At 45.6% G+C, this 25,150-nt stretch overlaps 1 protein-coding gene across 2 annotated transcripts in view; it reads left to right on the top strand.

Moving 5' to 3' along the window:
• The window catches only part of LOC147706986 (cytochrome P450 2K1-like), a 636,943-nt gene that overhangs the window by 357,405 nt on the left and 254,388 nt on the right, over positions 1 to 25,150 (top strand). For both annotated transcript variants that reach the window (XM_086926218.1, XM_086926219.1), the window contains one exon: positions 13,394 to 13,567. In XM_086926218.1, the coding sequence (XP_086782344.1) occupies positions 13,394 to 13,567 (174 nt within the window). The remainder of the gene's footprint in view (positions 1 to 13,393; positions 13,568 to 25,150) is intronic.

The raw sequence follows: 25,150 nt of genomic DNA, 5'->3' as shown, positions 1-25,150 counted from the left end.
TGCGGGAAACGTGTGGTAGCAGGTAAGAATGTTATTAGGTCGTAGTGCGCGTAATGTATCTGCCGTATACATCACTCGCTCCTGAGGGCCACCAGGCAGAGTAACGGGGCCTGGGGCTGTCTGGGCCCGGACGGGCCCAGACGGGCTTGCCTTTGGCGCGCGTACGGCGCGCTGACGGCGCGCCCGCTGCGCCCGTCCGCTGCGCGTCCGGTGATTGCACATCTTTAAAGGAGGAAAAAGGGGCGTGTGGGCGTGGCCTAATGTAGGCGTGGCCTCACTTCCTCGTCGTGAATGGCGGCGAGAAGTGCTTCTCTCGCTTCGTTCGTTGCAGCGAAGGGGTCGCTGTTAGAGCGTGTCTCTAGCCCGCTGCTGAGGTGCTTGCTGGGTGAGTGCGCTATGAAATACAATTTTTAAATGGTGACACAGATAATAACAAATTTCTAAAAAGATCGGCGGTCTCCCGGCTTCCGCCTCAGGAGATTTCCAAGGGTTCTGAGTGCTTCACGCTGTCGGCAGCGTATTTATACTGTGAGGGGGGCGTGGCCTAATGTAGGCGTGGCCTCACTTCCTCGTCGTGAATGGCGGCGAGAAGTGCTTCTCTCGCTTCGTTCGTTGCAGCGAAGGGGTCGCTGTTAAAGCGTGTCTCTAGCCCGCTGCTGAGGTGCTTGCTGGGTGAGTGCGCTATGAAATACAATTTTTAAATGGTGACACAGATAATAACAAATTTTTAAAAAGATCGACGAACTTCCTCTGCCTCTCATCATCCTAAATATTCATCTAAGAACAAAACGTCCTTCAGGTCCTATGGTCAAACTTCTTTCTGTGTTTTTCGCTCACCATCGATTTCCAAAGATTCAGTGATGCAAACTGGGCGGGTCTAAGCTGTGGTTTTAGTTCAGTCATTCTCCTCAGTAAATTCTCAAGCTTAAGTCGGTTAAAGGGCCTGCATAAGGGAAACAAACTCGTTATCTTTCTCAGTATACTGCCTATGTATCATCATTTTCGCCTTTCTCTCATTCCTTATCTTAGTCACAGACTTCACAGTTTGATTATCCATAGCAGAGCAACCAAGTCAAAGGGCAAACACTCACTGTGCCGCTCTCGGCATCTGCCAGCTCACCCATGCATGGCACCTTATGATGTAACAGCTTGTGTAGAGTTGGACTCTGCTGAACTCTTCAACTTTAAGGCCGTCTGATCCTTCTCAGATAGCCCTTGAGAGTGCACCTCACCTCACCAGACAACATGAAAACCTTTATATCATTAGGTGGTAACCAAAGATCCCTGTACCACTGTCTCTGGCAATGTAAGGTCTCTGTGCGCTGCAGCCAAGGGTGCGTATGCCAAGAAACTAAGCAATCATGCGAGTGCAGTGAGTAACTATCATCGGCATTTGCCTTTCCATGCGTTTGTTTTAAGACTAAAGCAAAAAAATAAAAACTTTCAAACATTGAGCTAAGTAATAGGGCATTAAGGACATTGTGGTACGTAGTGGCACACCCCAAGAACATGACCTGTTAAGTAACATCTACACACCAGTTAGAAAAAACTGAAACCAGGAAGGTGACCCTTTACGAAACTTTACTGAATACTCTCATTTGGGTTGCTGCAGAGGGCTGTGCACATCAAACAGAGCAAGTTGGACAATAATATACTATTTACAATTTGATGCATGTACTGCTGATAAATGCCATGATGGCACTGTCAAGGGGCAGGGTGAGAATTGTTCATACCCAAGCCACACATGGACTGTAGGATGAATTGCAGTAGAGTTTAGAAAAGCTAGGTGCCAAGTGTAATATGTTTGCTTCTCTTGCCAGTCCTTGCCACCCTTCCAGTGCTTATAAACTCATTCTAAGTCAACTTTCCCATTTGAGAAGTAGAAATGTGTCCCCACCATCATATCTAGGTGACTCTCCTCTAGTCTGTTTTTTAATTTGGACTTGATTGTGTTCATGAAACTGAGTTCTCATTCGCAATCTGCACTTTGAACTTGAGATGTTGCACCACAGACATCAGCAAGCTGATATACAAATGTATACTGTCCAGCATACAACATAGTGAAATCCACTATGTCTTGAAAGGTCCTAAATATTCCACCTTTTACATGTTCTGCCACCACATATTTATAATCTTTGTATTGCTGAACGACATTATCAGTTGTGTCACATTCACCCAGAACCAAGACCTTCTTATACTTTTCACTGAGTTGTTGTACATAGTCCAAAAACAAGCTGTGATTGTGGTGCTACTGCATGGAAATCAAAGCTTGGCCATTATTTAATTCACCTTCAGGGAACATTCTTTCCATGTTTTCACAAAGAAGTTTAACAAAAGATAAAATTGGCTCACTGTCATACTCTTGCTCTCCTTGGTACAAAGCCATTGTACCTCGTAATGTTCCTTGAGTTGGCCAATTTTAGCTCTTGCTTCAACAGTGCACATAAATACAAGTTCACCCCAATACCATTTAATAGCGCGAGGGAAATATGGTAGTTTGAGACAGTGCAGCAGATAATTATGTTGTAGAGTGCAGTGGTGTACAATAGATTGAAGTCGAATGCATTGGCTTGGAGTGCAGTGAATGGTGCAAATTATAGTGGGGCTGAGTAGAGTGGCATAGAAAGCAGTAGCCTACAGTACAGTAGTATAGAGTAGAATAGAGCGGAGTAGAGTGCAGTGATGAAGAGAAGAATAGAGTGGGGAAGAGTGAAGTGGTGTAGTGTATAGTGGTGTAGAGTGATTTGGTAAAGAGTAAATTAGTATTAAGTGCATTGGTCTTGACTAAAGTAGTCTAGAGTGCATGGGCATAGAGTGCAAAGTTGCAGAGTAGGGTGACATAGAGTGGAGTGCCTTTGAGTGGTGTAAAGTGGAGTGGCAAAGAGTGCACTGATGCATAGTTGAGCAGTGTGGGCTAAGGTGCATTGGAATAGGGGAGAGCAGAGTGATGTAGAGTAGAGAAGCGTAAACTGGAGAGGTGCAGAGAAGAGCGCAGTGAGCAGAGCAGAGTACAGTACGGTCACGTGAAGTATATATGGTGTGGCAGTGTACTTCCATTGTGGGTGACACATCTTCAATTGAAATGACCATTACATTTGCACTCACCTACAGCTTTACTGATACATGTATACAATGCACAAGTGAAAGTGTGTGGACATTTCATCAACCAATGTATTAATGTGATTGTCAGCACAGTTCATTTATGTCCATTTAAATGTTGATATGTGCTAGAAAAAAGAAATAACATCTGTGCAGCCCTCCTTAAGCAGACCCCCACTAGCCAGCATGATTGTCACATAGAACTTCTCACTTTCAAGTCAAAGATAGAAAACTGAACCCCATGATGCCTGTAGTCAGTCAAATATACTTTTATTTGATTCATTAAAAAAAATCATAAAAGGATGGACAACCATCATAAAACACCGTGCTTTAGAATATACATTTTTTTTAAAAAACCTAAAAAGGCTTGAGGTTGATGTCTGAATAAGGAGATACTTATTATTTTAAAAATAATGACGAATATAACAATGCATTTGGGAAACATCTGCTAATTAATTGGCTGCTTGGCAGGGTCGCATTTTACCAGTTCTTTTGCTGTGATTTTCCATAGTATTATGGCTCTACAGAACAGAGGAATTGACGATCCTCCGAGACATTTAATGACCGCTGCTCTACATGTTCTTATTTGTTCCTTCCTTAGAGCCTCCCGGAGAATGGATTTTCGGGCTTCCAATAAAAAAGAGCATGTGCATAGAAAGTGTAGTAGCGACTCTTCCCCTTGACCACAGAGACGACACTCCTTGGTTGGCCATGTTTGTTCCCACTTTGGGGTCAAATCCTTTGAGGGGAAAGACCCCATGCGTATCAAAGTCAGATAATGTTTTTTCTGGTGGGAGAATTGTTCCAAAAGATATTGTTGCGGCTTCAGCCTCTGATAATCCTTAACACAGCCCAGGCATGATGTTTTTTTGCAAAGGACGTTTTATCAGTTAATAAAGAGGTCCGTTTGATAGCGTTATTGACAACGATTTTAAATCCGGAGTACGGTGTGAGGGTGAGCCAAGCATCCTCTAGCTGTAATCCCGACAGGGATTCCTTCAGGGCTGCTGTGGTTGAGTTAGCTAGGCTCTTTTGGTTTTCAATCTCGACCCTACAATAGTGGGCTAGGGTGTTATCTTCTGCCTCCCTCATCCTCCAGTAGTATTTTACTAGGGCGCCTTGTCTGGCCATAATCTGATTTTTTAGACCATATTCTAGGCGAATTTGTGCCTGTGAGGTGTGTAGCGGAATTGAGAACAATCTCTTAAATAGTGTAGATTGTGCTGTATTTAGGACTGTGGCATCTTTGGTGTTCAGAATTTCTGAGCCGTATGAAATGGAAGGTAAACATTTTGCAGCAATCACTTTAAGCAGGCGGGCAGTGGAGCATCCTATAAGTTTTTTCCTTAGAGTTTTAAAAGCGAACAACAGTTGTTTGGCTTTCAAGCGACCTTGGTCCAAGTGTGATTTGAAGTTAAGCTTACAATCTAACTGAAAGCCCAGGTATTTGTAGCACGTAACCCTTGTCAATTGATGCTCACCCAAATTCCAAGAAAAAGTTAGACTTTTCGGTGTTTTAATAGATTTCAAGAAACACATAACTTTTGTTTTTTTATGGTTAATCGTAAGTTGGTTCGAGGTGGCATAGTCTCCTAGTTCTGTGATCAGTTTCTGTAGGCCTATGGGAGTTTGTGCTAGCAGGACGATGTCATCGGCATATTGGACACAAGGGATCGTTTTTTTTCCCAATTTTGGAGGGGCTGCTTGGATTAACCTGAGGTGCTTATCGAGATCGGAGGTGTAGATGTTAAATAAACAGGGTGCCAGTACGCAACCCTGTTTTAGCCCATTGGATGTTGGAATTTTGCCGGTTAAACTGGACCCATCTCCTTTCTTTATTTGTACCCACGTATGTGAGTATAGATTGATGATGGCCTTCAGGAGTCGTGGCGGAACCCCCCAGTCTTGCATTTTTGCCCATAAGTTGGCTCTTGAAACTTTATCGAAAGCCGCTTTTAGGTCGATAAAGCAGGTGTACAGGGGCCTAGATTTTGCAAATAACTGATTGGCTATGAGGGTAACCGCTGAAATATTGGTGAGGGTGCCCATCCCTGCCCGGAATCCAGTTTGTGTGTAAGGTATTAAGTTTGATCTGCTGACCCAAGCCTCCAGCTCAACCAAGAGATTGGATGCGTATAATTTCGCCTCCACATCTATCAATGCGATTAATCTGTAATTTGAGGGATCCGAGCGGGAACCAGACTTGTGGATTGGGTTAAGGATACTTCCTCTCCAAGACTCAGGAATCAAACCGCATGTTATGGCTTTGTTAAAAAGGGGAGTAAGGAGGCGAGAAAAGAATGGAGGGTCATGCCGAAACAGGGCATTTGGTAGACCATTAGGGCCTGGAGCTCCCTCAGGTTTTAAGTTTTTGTATTATTTTTAGTACTTGTTTAACAGAAAAAGACTCTGAGTCTTGAGACGGTTCATGGGTCAGTGTGTTATTGGCTTGTCCTCCGCCGCCGGCCCTGTTTGCTGTTATTGTTCCATTATTCAGGGCAATTGGAGATAGAGTTTCATTGTATAGATGTTCAATGTGGGCTCTCCAAGTTGTTTCCATTACATCCGAGCTATGATGTCGATTCCTGCCATTAGTTAACTGATTAATTTGATCCCAGAAACGCTTGGAGTCCCTTAATTTACATGCATAGAGTAGTTTTGCCCAGATGTGTTCATTGTACTCTTTTTTGGCCAATCTTATGTCCCTGTTATGCTCCTTTCTTGCTTTTGCAATTATGATCAGGATTCCCTGGTGGTGTTCTGGTCCCCGCGATCGTAATTGTCTGATGTACTTATTTAGTTCTCGTTTTTGTTTCCTCAAGCGTTTGGTGTACCAGGCTGCCCCCTTTAAATTTCCTGCTTTATGGCCATGGACGTGCTTGAAATAATTGTTATTTATGACATGGATGAAAGACTCCCAGGCCTTTATGCTCAGTGTTTCTAGATTAAATCTTTCCAAAAGGCTGGAATATATACATGTGATAGCCTCAATGTTTTCCTTTTTCCAGCAGAGGCATTTTAAGTTATAACATTGGGTTAAGGAAGACATCGCCTTTGGTTTCTCTGGAAGTACGAAACTACCTAGTAAAGTGAACGATTGTGGTAGATGATCGCTTTCTGCCCTATTTTTTATTTGAAAGTTCTCAATGTACGGGAAAAGGTCGTAATCCGTAAACGTGTAGTCGATGGTTGAGCATGATTTTTGGGTGACCCTTGTATGTGCTGGGGGACGATCTGTTGGGCTTTGACCATTGAGCGCTTGCATTGAGAGATCATTCAGGCGAATTGCGTATCTCTTACCAAGGGAAACCTGTCGATTGGAGGCTAGTGTAGCCCCTATCATGTCCTTATTGCAGTTGTGCTGTAAATTCATGTTGAAGTCACCCGACAGTATGATGTTAGCATCTGGGTAGGCTAGTTTTAGTGTTATTAGAGATGTGATAAGTTGTTCGATTCTTAAGCTCTTTTGCTTAGATGCCGGATGGATGTAGATGTTGAGTATGAGGAGAATGTGGAGCAACGAGGCCTTTAGTTTGACACATAACATCCAAGAGCAGTCTAGATCTATTATAGAAGCGTGCCATGGGATTTCTGTTGAAATAAAGGTGGAGAGGCCCCCTTTTGCTCTTCCGTATTTAGTTGTTCTTTTAGCCGGATTCTGAAATTCTTTGTAGCCGATTATTGGAGAGGGGCTTTTCTGTCATGATTCTTGAAACAAAAGAATATTATACTGTGTTATGAAGTCCATGAAGTCAGGATTTTCTAATTTTGTGTGCAGGCCGTGCACGTTCCAGGAACATATGTTGCAACCTTGATATGTGTGTGAAGCTGTTGGGGTTATTCATGCTTTTCCGGTGGGGGAAACTGTCATACTCAGGTGCCGGGAACCCGGGGGCTTGCCTGCTTCAGGATGGTCAAAAGTGATGGTTATTTTCCTGACCAAGGACTCTTTCTCCTTTGTAAGGCAGCGTAGGTCTGGGCCTATTGCGCCTTTTAAGAAACACATTGGGTGAGGTGGTTGTTGTAATGGACTGGGATAGCAGGAAGGGACTATCTTTTTTAGCTCGATGCCCCATTTGGCAAACGTGTCCTTTTGCTGCCAGATCTGTTCGATAGGAGTATTGTTGGTGAATGTGGCAATTGTTAATTCATGACCCGTGGGACTTTAGTTTTGTTCGAACTCAATGCTATCGATATCATTAGAATTGATGTGGCTCAAGGAGGGGAGAGCTTTAAATAATTTGAGCAGTGCAGTTCTGTTGAGGTAGTCATGCACTCCCCTTGAGACATGTTGGGGGTTAAAAATTAATTTATTATTGTTTGGCGTTTCGCACTGCCACTCTTTTACAGAGCTCTTTCTGATATCGTTCTTCGCCACCTTAGGCTCTGGGAAAATCGGAAATAAATCTCGGGGTTCCAGAGTGTTTCTTTGTGTATGGATTTCACCACCACTATTTATTTCTAAATTACTGCCTACAATTGGGCCAATTTCCTGGGTCAAAGTGGCCTTCCCCAGTCTTGTTTCCCTTGTGGTCGTTGAGGTGCACTTTACTGTTGATTGGGTGGCCTGAGTTATTTGATTGTTTTTCACCTTACTTGCTGTAGGAATGAATAAACTGTATATTTTTTCTGGCGGAGGTGGCACCCTTGAGTTGAGATTTGAAGTGCTTTGAATGACAAGCGGTATAGGAGGTGAAGTCAATTGCTCTTTGGGCCTGGCTGATTCAAAGCTATTTTGTGGTATTTTGTCATCTTCAGGAATTCCGTTTTGAACAGATCTTAGCCGGAATTGATTTGATGCCTGGCTTGTGTGTTTGGACTTTCTGGACTTTCTCAGTCGTTTTCTCTCTCGTTTAGTTAGTGGCTTGGATATTTTTGGTTGTCTTGATGGAGACTGCTTACATTGAGCTTGAAATGATAAGTCCAAAGCACTGCAATTGTCAAGAGTGCCAGGTAGATTAGGTGAAGGTGTAGTTGACTTACTTAGTTCAGTTGATCCGAGGATTGAACTCGTTTTGGTGGTTTTAAGCCCCACGGGGGAGTTAAGACCGTCCAAGACCTTTTCCTTTGGTGCTTCTTTTTCAATCACTATTGGTGTTGGGGACTTAGTCAAAGCTCCTCTTGTTGTAACCAGTAATTCTGTCAATAAAGTTGGCACTGAGGCTAGTTTATCGATGATTTGGGTGCAGTGACATTGACACATTTGGTAAGCTGTTTCCCGGTCTCACTGCACCCTCAAGATCATCTCGTTGAAGCTATGCAACTTTTGTTCCACCCCTGAACATGAATAGCAAGGATGTTCAGGAGGTCGACTTGGGTATCCAATTTGTCTGCGTGAAGAGTCATTGCCTTGCTGATGATGTCCATTGTGTTTAACAGGTGAGGCCAGACTGAGGATGTGGAAGGGCAATTTTGTTCTACTGGTGATTGGCGACCACAGTTTTCCAAATGATGGGTGTGCCCTGTGGGTGGCTCGCTCAGCCGGCCTGAGAAAATAGTGGGTGATACCTTGTTTTGGGAAAGCGGCAAATAGGTGGAGAATCCTTGGTGACTTGATTGGCTTGAGATCTTGTCGTCTACTTTGCCCAGACTGAGGTCCTGGCAGTTGTACTTATCTATTTCCGGTGAGCGGGACAATGAATCAAATTTATCTTGATTATAGGTATTTGATTTGGAGTTCCGCCGACAGGCAGGAGAGAGGGCTCCAGACATCAAGGGGCTCGGGGTGATTATATTCGACTGATGTGATGGCTTCCTTTTGGTATGCCCGTTTGGGCTACTGTGTCCGCTGTAGCTAGATGAAGGTTGTTGTTGCTGGGACGGGGAGGGCATATCCCAAGTTGGCGAGTGAAAATGAATGAGGGCCTCAGTTACCTGAAAGGGATTACTTTGGCAGATTTCTGAAAAGAGGGGGGCTTTAGGTGTTTGTAATTGGGGGTGTTTGGTGTCTTTGTACTTGTCACCCGTGGAATCCAATCCCATATGCAGGGGTTCTTTTGTTTCCTTCCTTTTAACCTCGTTGATGGTGACACTTCTGTCACCTAGATCGATCGGGTTGTCTTCTTTTTGGAGGTCTTTATCAGCGTTAGTTGGAATGTTTGTGTTGGTAACTTTGGAGTGATTGGGCACGTGTCGATTCCGATTTTCCTCCGTAGTTTTTATTGCTACCTTTAGAAAGTCTGTAATCAATGCCCGTTTGCTGCTGTTCGGGCAAGAGTTATGCCTGTTTAAAGCTGAACGAGTTGTTTTCTTGCTTCCAGCGTGCTTGGCTTGTAGGGTAGGATCTACTGGATTTTTTTCCGTTGTTTCTGCTGTTTCCATAGTGCTTGCCTCGACGGCTGATGCTTCTGTTGTAGCTGCACACTCATGCCGTGCTTCTGTAATTAATATAACCTCTGTGTTTGGCTGGCCCAGGACTGAGAAGGGCTTACCAGGACTGACATGCGTACAGGCTCCCTCCTTGCCCTTGTCCTCGTCCTCGTCCTTATCCTCCATTTTTGAGATAGCTTGTGGGGGTTTATCCTTTTTTTCCCCTCCTCTTGTTCTCCCTGACCGCATTTCCGGGTTTTATGCTGGGTTTGTGGACTTTTCAGGCTCTGAAGGGTATGATTCCGGGGGCTTGTCCGGTGGTAACTGGAAGGAGAACTCCTTCAAAAGGTACCACAGTAGTCACCAATGATCTTTGGCTGCAGGGGCTCCGACTTAGCAGTAGTAGAAAAGTTTATGCAAATGTTTTTTTTTTTTTTAACTGTTTGGTGGGCTGATTGAAGCGAGGGAAAAGCTGTTGTTACTGTCCCTTGTTACAGCTCTCCTCGCTGCTCGCAGCCCATTAATCACTACTCCCCCTCCACCTTCATTCCCTGCAATCAAGGGGGGGGTGCGTAGCGCTGTCAGGGAGAGTTGCTACTGTGATTCTGTGTGGCAGGCGGTGCTATCGAAGAGTGTCAAAGAGGCACAAAGAGGGTTGCAGCTGAGTGTGTAATGTGGCGGAATGGAGAGATGGGGAGGCAGTGCGACAGAGTGGCTCACCTTGCTTCCTCTGCTGCACTCACCTGGAGGCACCCCCGCGACTCTCGTTTTGCTTGCACCAACGGAGCTCGGACGCCGACCTCTCCACTGTGCTTCTCCGTATTCCGGGCTCCTAACACCAAAGCACCAAGAGCCCGGCTTGCACGCCTACCACGCTGGTGCTGGTGCTGGTTCAGTAAGGACGGCTGCCAGAATTGCAAGGAATGCGGAGAAGGTCGCAAGCGCCGAAACCAATGCTTGCCGCTTACCGCTGCCCGCCGCTTTTTCTTCACCTCGGCTGCGGCTGCGGCTACGGCTTTTCGGCTTTTCGACCTTCGGCAGCTCCGCTACTCTGATCTGCTACACCCTCCGCTCCGCTCTCTCTCGTTGCACCTCCTCTAGACACAGCCTAACATTTGATCTCTGTCTTTGAATGCACAGCAAATGTGACAAAAAAAGGAAAAAGATTGAAAGGCCTGTTTGCAGAAAGAGAGTTTGTGAAAGAATACAGTAGGCAAGGTTTGGACAACAGGAGTGACTGATCAACCAGGGCAGCTTAAAGCAAATAAAGTCAGCAAAATTAAAGCTAGAAAATGTATGTTGCAACCCACAAAGACATAGGTAAGCAACAGAGGAATGAATTCCTAGGACAGCTTTCTAAATGTCTCCAAGATGTCTTTAGCAAACCAGAAAGCTGCGCAGTCAGGTAGATCAGTAGCAGTCAATGGTGGGAGTATCTGCCGGGCAGTGACGTGGGGAGGGGGAGGGGGGGAGTAATCTATGGATTATAGAGGATTACAGGTAAGTAAACATATAAAGAAATACAACTAATTTTGTTGCGCTGACTGCATCCCCAAATGCGATACAGTGCACGCACAAAATTCGTACCTGGATGGTATGCAGCCCCTCTCCTGCACAACCAAAGTCATAATCAGCCCCTTAGTAACATAAAATATAATACAGTTAACCCCAGAAATGGAACTGGGTGCACAAATATATGTGCAGTTCAGCTAAATAAATGTAAGGTTTAAGCCAGAAGAACAGAGTCCATTCTTAGGGCCAGCAGCCTCACAGAGCTCATGCAATCTATACAGGAAGGGTCTTTGAGCTCAACCTCCCACCATAATTTGTTGTGCTGTTCATTTTATTCCTCAGACATTAATTGATTATAATCTGTAGAGTTCCGCTCATGCTCTTAGGCACTCAGCCATTTCTCTAGTGCAGTTGTTTAGTGACAAAAGAGATCTTGACAGTGCCAGCATATAAGGTCAGCATTGTAAGGAATCGCCCATGCTTAATGTATTACTTTTGCCATTGGATTCAGAGTTGAATCCAGGTCGGCTGGGCAGAGCTGTGGCGGTCTCATGGCGAAGGTCTGTTAGGCTCAAAGCAGAGCCTAACATGCAGAACGCTGCTGTGACAGCACCATGTCGTTCATGCATGCCACTCCGTGCAGGACAGGGGGCGCAATTCCAGGGGTCCACATCATGTACCCCCCTCAAGCACCTCTAGCCCAGAGACGGCAGGGGGCCAACAGGGCCCCCTTAGTTGCCTCTCTGCATCCCTTTTCATGGCAGGCTCACCACCATGAAAAGAGCAGTGAAAAGGAAACTCAGAATATGCATGGTGGTGCTGCTGCGACTTGGCAGCATATCCCTGCCCCTGACCACCGCACGACCGCCCTGGGATGCTGGATCCCCGGCGAACACAGCGGTCTTGTGGCAGTCCAACCACCACACTCTTAATACCACAGACTGACCTGCAGTGTGGCGGTGGTCGGACTACCACCACGAGTATGACGTTCTTATGGACCCCCGTACTCGTAATAAGGCCCTAAGTGTGTCTGAATGTAATATAGAAACACATTCTCACTTATCACGTGCTCCATTTGTCATGCATTTTTATAACTGCTTATTTTAAAATGACCAGGAAGGTAGAATCTATCTTGACTAGTTTCACTTGCATGTAAAGGCCATGTCAACTCCCTGCCAATAGAAGAGTGTAACTCACTCAGACCCAAAAGTTTGATTCTGTGATTAAGTAACTGGGATTCGTGGGTCCTGCAGGCTCAAGTGAGTTTAAAATATCTGCTTTTCCATAACTGTTATGTCATGCAGAATAAAACTACTTACAAAGTAAATCTCACTACCGCAACAACTGCTTTGGTGCAAAGTAATGTGACTTCCGTGCACTGTACACAAGATTAGTTAGCATTACCCAATTTAGGGGGGGGGGGGGGTTTATTTAATCCTGGTGGGGTTCAAACGTGTGATGTGCAAGCCACAAAGATACTTTATTAGCAACTGGATTAAACCATTAGAATGGTTTTCACCTTGGCAACTAAGATCAGGAGAGCAATTGCATGCTATTTCAATTGTGGTAAAGGAGATACTCTGAACACATTTGAGGAATGTGTTTTCCCTACATGCTGTTGACTTTTTTTGATTTTTAGAAAAGTTGGCCTTAGTTGAAACCATCAAAAGGGGTGGAATGCACTCCAATGCGTCCATCTAGTCCATTTTTTTAACAACTTGACACGTTGCGTGCGAAACCGGGCCGTGCATTTTGCAATAAGAGCTGCCATGTGCTGCAGATGTGCCCGAAATGCATTGGGTTTTAATAAAGAATGGCTGCTCTGAATTATTTTGCGCATTGAGTGATCATTTTCTCGACGAAGCTCGGATGGGCACAGGTGATTATGTGAAGCGGAACAAAATGCACTTATCGTCATTTGTGGATTTGAAATGAATGGTGGATAAACAGAGGAGAATTCGTGAATGAAACTGGACTATATATATAAAAAAGAGGATTCATTTCGTTATCAAGTAACATGTGAAATAATTCAAGGATCAAGTATCCAATCATCGCAGTGCGGCTGGGAGTGGAGCGCAGATCAGCGCTCCCCACTAAATTACTTGGTGGAAACCAAGCATATCAACCCTCTTCTCCTTTTTTTATCATTCAGCTGTGTCTGCGTTGCAAATGTGAAGGATACATTCTCGCATACTGTTTACTTTAACCACACAATAAATGGGCATTCGGTAAGGTTGACTGTGCGTGCGTGTATTGCTGTATGTCTCAACCTTCCTGACTATTTCCTGTGTGTGCGTTTTTTGTGCCTTTAAGGGAGGCACAGAGCGTGTGAGATACGTGTGACCAGAGTGTTGTGTTGCCGGTCTTTGAGTGCCCGATATCAGACAAGAGTTATTAGTTTTATCAAAGCCTGTTGCTTTTGGCCTTACTCGCCATATTTGCTCAGTGCATCTGATTCTTGTGTTTCCCACAGCTGTATAATGCCTATCCTTTCATCGGATTCCTACCCGGAGCACACAGGAAGGTCCTCAGGAACACAGAGGAAATCGATGCATTCGTAACCGGCACGTTTGTCAAATATCTCCAGCAATTAGATGCCAATGACCAGCGAAGTTTGATTGATGCATTTTTTGTCAAGCAGAAAGAGGTAAAGCATGCACACTTTATCAGACTTACAGTAGCAATATCTGTGTAACGTGTCCGATTACTAGTTGTAGGTGATAAACGGTGTATAGAAAGTGACCTTCTTTGATAGTGGTGGTGAAAAGCAGGATGTTTGGACACGCCAGTGAAGCACAGTATGTTCAGCAAGAGTCCGACAGTTTGAATAAGTTGATCTCACAGGAAATCACTAAAGGAAATGTGAGTTTAGTATGACATGCATATTTCAAAGCTGTTGGAGTCTATAAACACAAAGAGTGCTGGACAATAAACGTTGCACGAGACCTGTATGTCTGCCTTGCGCAGTGGAGAACATTATCCTAACAAGCCCTCTCCCAGAAATGTTCTCCCTCAGGATGGAAATTATGAAAAAACGTATCATGTGCTTCTTGTGTCTTTTCACAACTACTACAACACCTCTAAAAGAAACTTGAAATATTACTCTACTTACTAGAGTTGTGCAAAAAAAATCAGAGACAGGTACTGAGTGCTATTTACTCTGCGGGCCAAGTTTACATGAAGGTAATGCAGCACGGTCCCACAAGCCATTGGACTGCGCCACCCTGCATTACTTTGAAAGTAAAGAGATGCATCATATTTACAACAAAAGAATGCATCCCTCAACTCTCCCCTATGATGGCGCACAATTGGCTGCCATGCGACAATACAGGCACCCTTGTTCCATGGTGCAAGGGTGCTTGCGTTGTGGGGATGATTATTTGTGTGCCAGAAGGGACACCTTCCTGCACAAAAACAATCACAAGGGGTGTTTTCCTCTTTCTGTACATGCTGCATTCTGGGTCTGCTATGTCTGTCGGTTTTTAACAGATTTTAACTTGTTCATTTTTTGGATCAGGAGGTTAAATATATTTAGGCCTGTATTTACAAAGGTTTTTCATCGGGTTTGTATCACTTTTTTGATGCAGACCAAAAACAAAATAATTTTTAGTACATTTACAAAGGCAAGGAAATATACTGAGCTGCCTTGCATTACTTTGCTCCACGTAGGCATTCTGTGGTGGGTGCATGGGCATTACTGTGTGTCCACCCATGGATTTTGATGCAAACTAATGTTTGCAAAATGATGTTAACATTGGTTTGCGCTGAATGATGCACCTGTCTGAGGCTTTCGCTATGAGAAATATCTATGCTTCTTGCTTTTTAGGTCTCGCCTACGCAGCACGGATGCGTTGCATAGGAAAGAGACCTTTAGACATCAAGTCGGTTTTGAGGCTAAAAATGTGCATGTGTTGCATTGCCTTCAATGGCAACGCATGCACGTTTGGCGATTCCCTTGCGGGAGCGAGCAGCTGGCACCATATGCTATCAATTATCGCATCTTGCTGCTCGCTCCCGCAAGTAAATCGTTCAGGCCTCCTCCTTCCTCCCCTCCAACTGCTGCCGCGTGAGGCGCGCCCGCTTGTTCGTCTAGTCCTCTGCCTGTTAATCCATTTTGTTTAATTTTCTTTGCACATATATTTAATTTAGATTGTGGTATTTTATTCATGTCGCATTTATTTTGAGACTTTGTATGATGTCACTGTTGGGAATTACCGTGAAATCATCATTGTCCAAGCTTGGGTTCTATTAAAAGTTCCCAGAAAACGATGAGTCAGGAATCAAGACTTCTCTGCCGGAAAGCAGCTTTGCATCTGGAAGGCAGGTGCCCCCACCCCGGGGTGTTTGAGAGGGAGAGGCGGGGGGCAAGCTGGGGAAGGATTGAGAGGGGGAAGGGGGTTGTGGACATGGAGGAGATGTGAGCAGACTTATGCTGCACTTGCAGCTGGAGGTGGGAGCTCCTGCTTTCATCCCTGTTGCGCATGCGCCTTTCATCATGCCATCGTGCACTCTAATGTGCACCCGTCGTTGGCGTTCAGGTAGAGGCTCTTGACACACATGCCCTGTTTCCTCAGCTAGGAATTGAGTGAAGAATGAATAAGTATGTCACCACACTCACTACAGACCCACTGGGGTTGGGGAATTTAAGGGTGTGGTTTGGTGCTTGTGAAAGAGAAAGTGATGTGTGTTGAAAAATGGCATTTTGACAAGAAGGTTGAATGACGGCTCATGTAGGAACACAACACCAACGGAGTGCGAAAACCCAGCTACTTTCTTCTCAAGTAGCTGGTTTTCGTAATCGAGTACACTCACTGGTGCGCCTTTTATCAACTTCGAAAGGACAAAAGGCAGAGTAAGTGTTGGAGTTGGAGACTGTAAACAGGTTGTGCTTTCTTGCCGTGCGTGAACCATACTGCCCAGGTCCGAGGTAGAATGGGATGTAGTGAAAAACTACTGCCCCTCGCTTGCAAACGTGTCTGAGCTATCCGCCTATCTGGAAATCCCCAGATGTGTCCTATAGGACAGTTCAAATGTGTGCCTGGCCGAGGCACCACGAGGCCTCGGAATTTGCATTCGCCACACTATGGGAATATATAGGAATGGCCAGTAATGAGAGAATTGGCAGTCTGTTCGCCCTTGGCCTGCAGGCACCTTGCCCTGGCACGGGCGCAAAGGTCGGAATTCGAGCAGTCCACCTGACAGGTTCGGCCGGCTGCCTCACGGCTTGGCACTCACTGGAGATGCTGCCCCCGGCCCGGGAGGAATGCCTGGACATGCTACGGCAGTGTGCTCTGCTTTGGCCTGCTCGTGCAGGGATTTGGAATCTCACCCCACCCCTACCCCGCAGTCTCACACCCCTTTACCCTACAGCCTCACCCTCACCAGAGACACACAGGTTTACGCTCTTGCCCTTATGCTGCCCCACGGGCACTTTCAGGTCCAACCCAGGAACCTTAACATCAATTAGTAGCCACCCCTTCGATGCTTTCCTTCCTGGCAGAGTTGGGCAGGCCTACAAAAGTTTAGGGTGGCAGAGTCTGATCCTGGCCTGGCACCAGTAGGAAAAGCACGAGCCAAGGCATTTTAAGGTTTAAGATGATCATGTAAAAATCTCCTTTACATTTGTTATATTAGAAATGTGTTTTCTATTGCATGTTTCTTTTTCCTTTATACATTACGTCACTGCATTGGCCTTTCTTAATATTAATAGTTCTTACAAATGACTCCTTTCTAAGCCCTAACCTTACTCCCATGACTGAACCAAGAAATGTCAGTTTCTCGTACTGTACATATGGGCAATATTGTTGTTTAACCAATGCAAAGTGAGGTTTTGATATATCGTATATCCAGAACTGAATTACTTCAAAGTGCTTTCATGTCTGAAGGTCAAACAGAGGCACAGAGAAGTAAAGTGGTTTACCTAGAATGAGACAGTTTGCTTAAGAGGAGAAGCTGGGATTTGAGCCCAGGCCTCCTGGATAAACATTCTCAAATGCAGCAAATGGATGAATGTCTCAGACTCTCTCACTTTTACTTCCAATGGACAAAGCTTCAGCTTTATTTCAGGACCTAAATTACATTCAGTAAATGCTTGGCAGCACTCCATTTTGGCTCTGCTCTTTTTTTTATATTTTTTTGGCTCACCGGTCGCCTTGGGACAAGGGCCTAGCCAGAGCAAGGCAGGTGGTTCGAACCAGGCTTGAGCCTTGCTTTTTTGCCTACTACTAAATACTGCTGATCAAGAATTAATTACATTTAAGGCTCCTTCATTTGTGAGTTTTGCAGTGGCAATTAATTTCCGGGCCCACCGAGAGGAAATTGTGTTGTAAAACAGCGCAGTAATGTAGTACCAAGCGCAACAAGCATTGACATAGCCAATAGGTCTCGCCTTTGGGACTTTATAAGTGTTTAGCCATGCAACACTTGATGTTGTTGCACCAAGGATATTGTGCTGGATAACTAAACACTTATAAGGTCCCATAGGAGAGACCTATTGGCTATGCCAATGCTTGTTCTTCTATGCATTTGTGCTGCATTCTGCAACACACATACAAAGAGGGAAAAAAAGCCTCCCAGATATTTTTTGTCCTGAAACCCATGCACAATTGCTTTAGGCAAGAGTCTCCTTTAGGACAGTTCGGCTGGTGCCAATAGTGGGTCGTAACACAGGCCCCAACAGCCCCGCGTTGCGGGGGGCCCTCACGCTCCAGGGGCCCCCTCACTTACTTAATCATGAATAATGGTGATGGTGCATGGCAGTGCGCAGAGCCCACGGAGCCCCGGCCTTGGCGGGGCACCTGATGCTCTTAATAAATAGTGCACTGCCCCAGCCGGGGCCTCAGTCTGAGGCTCCTTATAATAAATGGTGCGTGGGTGATTGCAAGCAGGCGGCGGGCAGTTGCTTCCGCGACGCGTGTGCATGCTCTTCAGGGTGAGGGTGGGGCAGGGCTGTTGACTAATGCCCTGATTCAAATTTGTGTGACACCTGCCATGCACAATGAGAGCGCACAATTAAAAGTGCGAGTGACGCAACCTATGAAGAAGACCCAGCCACACAGCCGCTCCTACGCAGATCTGTCGAAAGCAGTCACCGGCGGCCATAATTTAAATTCATTTATTAGCTCTGAAACGGGGAGGCCTCTCACCTCTTGCAGGAGGTTTTTCCAGTGTGGGGGCACCTTGAGTATCGCGCAAACTATACAGAGTCAAAGATCAGGGGGATTGGGGGCAGAGTCAGTCATTTCAGACCGCGCCTCACCAAGATCAGAAGGGTTGGGGCTGAGTCAAAGATCAGAAGGGTTGGGGCTGAGTCAAAGATCAGGGAGGTTGGGGGAAGAGTCAGTCATTTCAGACCGTGCCTCACCAAGATCTGAAGGGTTGGGGCGAGTCAAAGATCAGGGGTGTTGGGGGCAGAGTCAGTCATTTCAGACCGCGCCTCACCAAGATCAGAAGGGTTGGGGCTGAGTCAAAGATCAGAAGGGCTGGGGCTGAGGCAAAGATCAGGGAGGTTGGTGGCAGAGTCAGTCATTTCCGACCGCGCCTCACCAAGATCAGAAGGGTTGGGGTTGAGTGAAAGATCAGGGGGGTTGGGGCAGAGTCATTCATTTCAGACTGCGCCTCACCAAGATCAGGAGGGTTGGGGTGGAGTCAAAGATCAGGGGTGTTATTTTGTTCTGAAAAAAAAGATCAGGGGTGTTGTAAGCAGAGTCAAAGATCAGGGGGGTTGTGGGCAGAGTCAATCATTACAGACCGCGCCTCACAAAGATCAGAAGGGTTTGCCTGTGCTCGCACAGGGTTGAGAAGGGAAGAGGGGGTGGACATCTGTAAGACCCACACTGCCACAGAGGAGGTGCTGTGTCTCCTGGGGTGCCAGTGCTTCCAGGTGGTGGGGGGGGGGGTTAGGCTGTGAGAGTTGATGGTGCTTTGCATTGGATAATAAAGGCTGCACCTGCCTCTGGTGTTTACACAGCACTTTGTGGTGGTAGTCAAATGTTTCACAGCTATGGTCTTGATGCTTGACAGGGCCAAGGGCTACCTACTACTTTGGCTTCATGGCCATGATGGGGGTCACGGTATTCTGTCGCCCACAGAATCACAACTGGTACTTCACCTGGCAGTCTCAGCAGAAAGGCCAAGTAATGAATGTGAACCCACCCACCCCACCCAGGGACTCACCCCCCTCGAAACACCATGACAACCTCTCAAGGGGCCCCCACTGTCTCTTCCTTTACATACAAGGTCAGCCAAGGGCTTACACCCCGCCTTGGGGCATCGCGACACCTTCTCAAGGTGCTCCCACTGTCTCTTCCTTCACATACAAGGTCAGCCAGGGAGACACATCCCTTGGGGCACCATGACACCGTTTCAAGGGGTCCCACTGTCTCTTCTTTCACATGTGAGGTCAGAGGGTCAGCCAAGGACAAACATCCCTTGGGGCACCATGATACACACCCAAGCCTCCCCATCCACTGCCCTTCCTTCACATACAATGTTAGCCAGGGACTCTCACCCCTTGGGGCATCATGACAACCTCTCAAGGGGCCCCCACTGTCTCTTCCTTCACATGTGAGGTCAGAGGGTTAGCAAGGGGCTCACACCACTCGAGACACCATGCCACCCTCTCAATAGGCCCCCACTGTCTCTTCCTTCACATACAAGGTTAACCATGGATTCACATCCCTTAGGGCACCATGACAACCTCTTAAAGGGCCCCCACTGTCTCTTCCTTCATGTGAGAAATTGGCCTGGTATATGCTGCCCACTAGTTCTAGTGGGCACGCACCTTGTACAAGTCCAAACAACTCTTATTGATGGTAGATTAAAGACAACCTTTGTTGAAAGCTATCCTAGTGGTAGCTATGGAGAGCAGCTTCCAGGCTAAGTCTTGAAGGAATATAAAGCAGCTTGTCTTACCAGTCTATAGTCTCTTGAGTAACCAAATGAAACAAGATCCACACAAGGTGTATATATATATAAAATATATGTATTTATTTCTGAAACACTCCCCACTAATCTCTTTATGAGATTAGAGGTCAAAGCACATACGTTGCAATCAATAAAACACAATAAATTAGCACAATATAAGACAGGCCCCTGAGAGGGTGGGGACCATATACTAAATGAGTGGTATTGGAACTAGACAGTGCCTAGAGCATGTAGAATTGCTTGGATCCAATGGAACCACCCAAGGTAGTGACACAGGAGACCCATGGGGGACAAGTGCCGTGTCTGAACACAGGCGCGAGCCCCATACAATGCTATGAGAAAGTCACAGTTGAGAAATTAGAGTTTAAGGACACTTAGCGGTGGACTAGGAACAAACCCTTTCAGACCTAAAAGGTTCTCATGTCAAAACCCATGGGAGCACCCGAGTACTCGTGTTACTTAACCCAGGGAAGCCGGGGGCATAGGTGTTAAATGCCAGAATAACAATAGTTTAACTTATACCTGAAACACTACGCCGCCATAAATAACATGCTGAGTTACTTCAAGGGTCCGGTAATGCACCCTGCATTCAGACAACTCACTCCTCTTGTTCGCCCTTCACTTTACCGCTCACCCTGCACACACAGCAATCAAATGCACTCACACCAACCACCATGCACTCACACCATTCACCCGCTCACCCTGCACTCAGTCATCCCACTGCTCTCGCAATGCACTTGCGCTGTTCGCCCTGCAGTCACACATGTGAGGTCAGAGGGTTAGCAAGGGGCTAAGGGTCACACGAGCACACTACTCACCCTACACTCATGTCACACTTCACTCACCAGTCCCCCTCACTGCTCAATCTTCAATCTCACTTAAATAAGCTCATCACTAACCATGCATTCTTTTGTCCAAATCTGCACTTACATATGGTCACCTCACTCACCGCACTGTCGCTCCTCTTACCCTACTCTCACAACGTTAAACCACTCACTGCGCACTTTTTAATCTATGCCTACTCAGGACTATTAACTTTTAAACAGTAGACACAGTATTTCCAGAATGGATGACTGCCGACTCAGTGCAGTAACCCCCAAGGTGGGATTATGAACAAAATAAATACCACGAAGGGACCTGCAGAGAGATGGAAAACAAAATAGTGTGCATATCTCTCACCTCTTAAGCCATTGCAAAGCGCTGCATCTTATTGCACAATAAGCTGCATGCAGCCCTGTCAGTGGTCCTCATACACAATATGGAATGCAAACACTACCAACATAGCATCAAAACAAATACAACACACTTCCAACCACACAGCCTACACATATTGTAGCTTGCTACTCATGTAGGCAAGTGCTTCTGTGCTCCACCTAGGGGTAGTAGGCCCTCTATAAATATAACAATACTATATAAATTCAAAACCACTCCATCCCTTGTCTTCTTGGCTCTGTCCTTTAGCTCCTGCCTCCTTGCAGCAGTCCATTCAGTTCATGCCTTCTTGCATCTGCCTTCAACTCCTGCATTCTTGGCTCTCACCCTCCTCATCCAACTTTTGAGTGATTACCTCCTCAAACATCTGCATCAATGTTATGAAACATCCAAACAGTTTTCTTCCTCAGCCTTGTTTGCCTGCCTGTTTTGCAATGCTTACTAATAAAGACAAGATGTTAGAAATTGAAATTGCTCCCTCAGTTCACGTTATTATCATGCACAACCCTTGACAGTCGCTAATGTGTGGCATGCAGATAATTCACCATTCTATTTGTCTTGACTTTCACAGGCTACTGAGTTATATCTTGTGTACTTCTCATGTATATTGTCATTCGAGTTTTTATGCTGTAACAGCTAATACTATCAATATGCGAAAAGTATAATGGACATCTCCGTCAAACATGATGGCTGGCTGTCAAACCTTTCCACAGCTTTTATTTTTTAAAAACAAAGTCCCAAAGTGGGAAAAAAATTGTGATCCTCACAATAGTGGCCAGAAAAAAAAGAGCCATCTGGCCCTGTACTCTAAATCGGGGGGATGGTCGGATGACTTACTTCTGATGGCACCTACTCCTTCGGGTCATTAAAGGAAGTTTTTTACTTACTGACGAAGTACATTTTTTCCTTCGGCTCAAAATTTGCAGTCCGACCTACTCAAGCTGGTGACCCTGGAGTTTGGAGGACAAAATACTCTGCCACTTTTACAATATATTACTTTTCCTCCAAATTCTCAATCTGCCACAGAGGCCCATCTAATGCAAATCAGTGTTGAACATTGTCCTCATAGGAACACTCCCAGGAATCTCAATGACTAAGTTACACCCCTATCAAGCCACCTGATGCTCCCATAATGTCCAAAACCACAAAATATTGCAAGCTGATACTTTTGCAAAGGTTTATGGATGCATGTAGAATTATAACCTATAGTTCACCTTTTTTTGGCATGTTTTTGGTGGACGCAGATTCGGTGAAATCTGCAGATTCGTCTTGTCAGTTTAAACTGAGCAAACTTTGTTTTGATACTGTATGAAAGTGCCCCTTTTGAATGGTTACACACCAGTTTTTGCTTGTTGTCGATGCTCTTTGACTGAGTGTGCCCTGGGTTCCTGCCAACCAGGTACCCAAGGACTATGTTCTTTACCTAAAACTGTACTGTTGCACACCCAATTGGCAACTCTTTGGCCACATGTAAGTCCCTTGTAAAAGGTACCGTAGGTAACAAGAGCACTGTGACCAGTGAAGGCCTTTAAGAGCTGCAGCACATATTGAGCCACCTTTTGAGGTTCTGTACCTTTAACACGTACACACCAATTGCAGGCTGTGTGTTAGGTGCAAAGAAAAGTGAAGAGTCGACATGACATGGCACACATCCATGTGTGCCATGCCTACAAGCCACTGTCTATGGTATAGGTAAGCTACCTCAAAGCCATAAAAAGTATATGGTCTGGGAGTTTGTCATTAAGAACTCCACAGCTCCATAATGGCTTTGCTGAAACCTGAGAAGTTTGGTATCAAATCTCTCAGCACATTGAACCAACACTGATGCTGGAAGCACTCAGAGGGCATCTTAGAGATGCCCCCTGAAAAACGACCTAACTCTGGTGTCCTGGCTGAGTGGCTGCTCGCCAGCTGCCCCCACCACACATGTTTCTGGACCCCTGGGTCAAAAGCTTACCACCCTCGGGGTCCTGAAATGAAGCACATTTTTTGTCATGGTGCCAAGCCTCCTCCCCCAGGATGGTCCCTACCTTTGGAGGATGGCATAATAGGGGTGTACCCACCTGAAGGAAGGGACCATTGGCCCCAATCTGTATCTACTTGAAACTCCCCTAAATATGGTATTTAGGGGGAACCCCAAACCTTGCCTCTTCAGACTAGTAAGAAAAAGAAGAAGAAGAACCAAAGAGCTGTGCTGAAGTAAGAAGAGGAGGACACCAAGTGACTTTGCTCCAGCCCTACTAGCCTGTCTAGACCTCAACCTGCTCCAACAAAATCCCAGTGTGTCCTGCAGCCAGCAGCCCCCCAGAACCCAGAGGACCTGCCCTACCTAACCTAAAAAGACTTTGTCTCCCGTGAGCACCCGACTTGCTCATGAACCAGACTCTGTCTCCGGCCAAATCCATGAGTCTGCACCCGACGCCCACGGCCTGAGTTCGAGATGCCCAACACCATGAGGAGATCCCCCCAGCGATACTGACCTGGGATCTAGTGTTCCCTGACCTGCCTCAAACATCCCGATGGTGCCTGCAGCCCCTATATGGAGGATCCCCCTGACCATGGCCCGATCTGGTACGGAAACCCCGACATCTTAAGGCACCCCAGCACCCAACGCCCCACAGCCTTGGATGATCAACTGACGGTGTCCAAGCAATCCCCAGCTTCCCAAGTTACCTTTCCAACCAGTAGTTGCCTCCAGAAGATCTTTGTGCCTAAGTCTGCAGTGTTTGTTCTGACCAGAGCTTTCCCATTGAAACCAACAGGGCTCCCAATGTCTATCCAGCATTCTGCACCCCGACCACCTCAGTGCCCCTGTGGGTGAATATTTTGTGCCAACTGGGATTCCACTTTGCCCTGAACTTACCTCTAGGAGGTCGGCTTCCTCTGCCTTGTGTCCTGATCGTAAGCAGCCACCAACCAACGGTCCCCTAGTTACATAGGCTAACATTGGGCCTCTGCACTCTGCACCTTGCCACACTAGTGCCGGTGAGGGTGCTTTTTGAGTGCATCCTTGACCCTGGGGGAACCCTTATTCTAACCCCAGAAACTCGACCATTCACTTACCTACAAAACAATAACCATATTTTCCTCCAAAGGATTGCATTGACTGTTTTCCTCTGAAACACTTAAACATGTTGAGTTTTTTTTTGCATTGAGACTTACGAAACAGTTTTACTCACCATTTATCAGGAATTGTTCCAGTGTGATATCTTGGCATATCGCTCTGAGTTGAAAAAGTAATCCTGAAAGTAATCTAAAAGGTACCCAAAATTGTATAATCCTGTCAGAAAAGTCATTATTCATTCATCTTGCTTATGAATAACCTATCTTGCAAAGTACAATAATATTTACCTGTACTGAGTTCTGCTTGGTTCTAGAAAATAAAATACAACAAAGAAATATTTGTATTACAAACGATTGGTCTGAGTTCAGTCTGAGTGTGTGACATAATTTCTAACCTGAGTATGTGCAATAGATGCTTAGCACTACCTGTGATAAAGCACTACTGCTCGCCCACATTACCACAAATAGAGAGTAAGGTATTATCTACTTTTACTTCGTTAAGCCTTTGGGGATCCACTGGACTCTGTGTACACTATGCTTTACTTTGGTATAGTATATACTGAGTCAGCTTCCTACAGATACGCAGCCATGAAAAGTGCTGTATCTTCCCTCTCCCATTGTAATGTAGCAGCATGGGTTACATCAGTGGACAGTTTGCACCCCCTCGCGGAAACTAGATCAAATGAGATTGAATGAGGGCCTCTGAAATTTTGCAATTACCATAGATAGCCATGCCCTCAATCATTGGTTGGGCTATGACCTGTCTGTGTGCATATTGCATTAAAAAAGAAGAGAGATTTAATACAGATTACCAAGTCAAATCAGAAAAAAACAGTCAATGCATAAATGTGGTCTCAAGTCAACACCAAATGAGGTGAGCCATTTTTAACTTCACCTCTTGAACTATAGCTTGGGTCCTATGTTTGCTATCCTCTAACCTTGCTTTCCATTTAAGGCAAACATGTTTAAAAAAATGTGTAAACTTATCTGCCAGTGTTTACACTGAAAAATGCCAAACTTGTTGAGATTG

Source organism: Lissotriton vulgaris, chromosome 6 (genome assembly GCF_964263255.1).
Source record: "Lissotriton vulgaris chromosome 6, aLisVul1.2, whole genome shotgun sequence".
Taxonomy (NCBI): Eukaryota; Metazoa; Chordata; class Amphibia; order Caudata; family Salamandridae; genus Lissotriton; species Lissotriton vulgaris.
The sequence above is the reverse complement of the archived record's forward strand: the minus strand, read 5'-3'. Positions and strand labels throughout refer to the sequence as shown.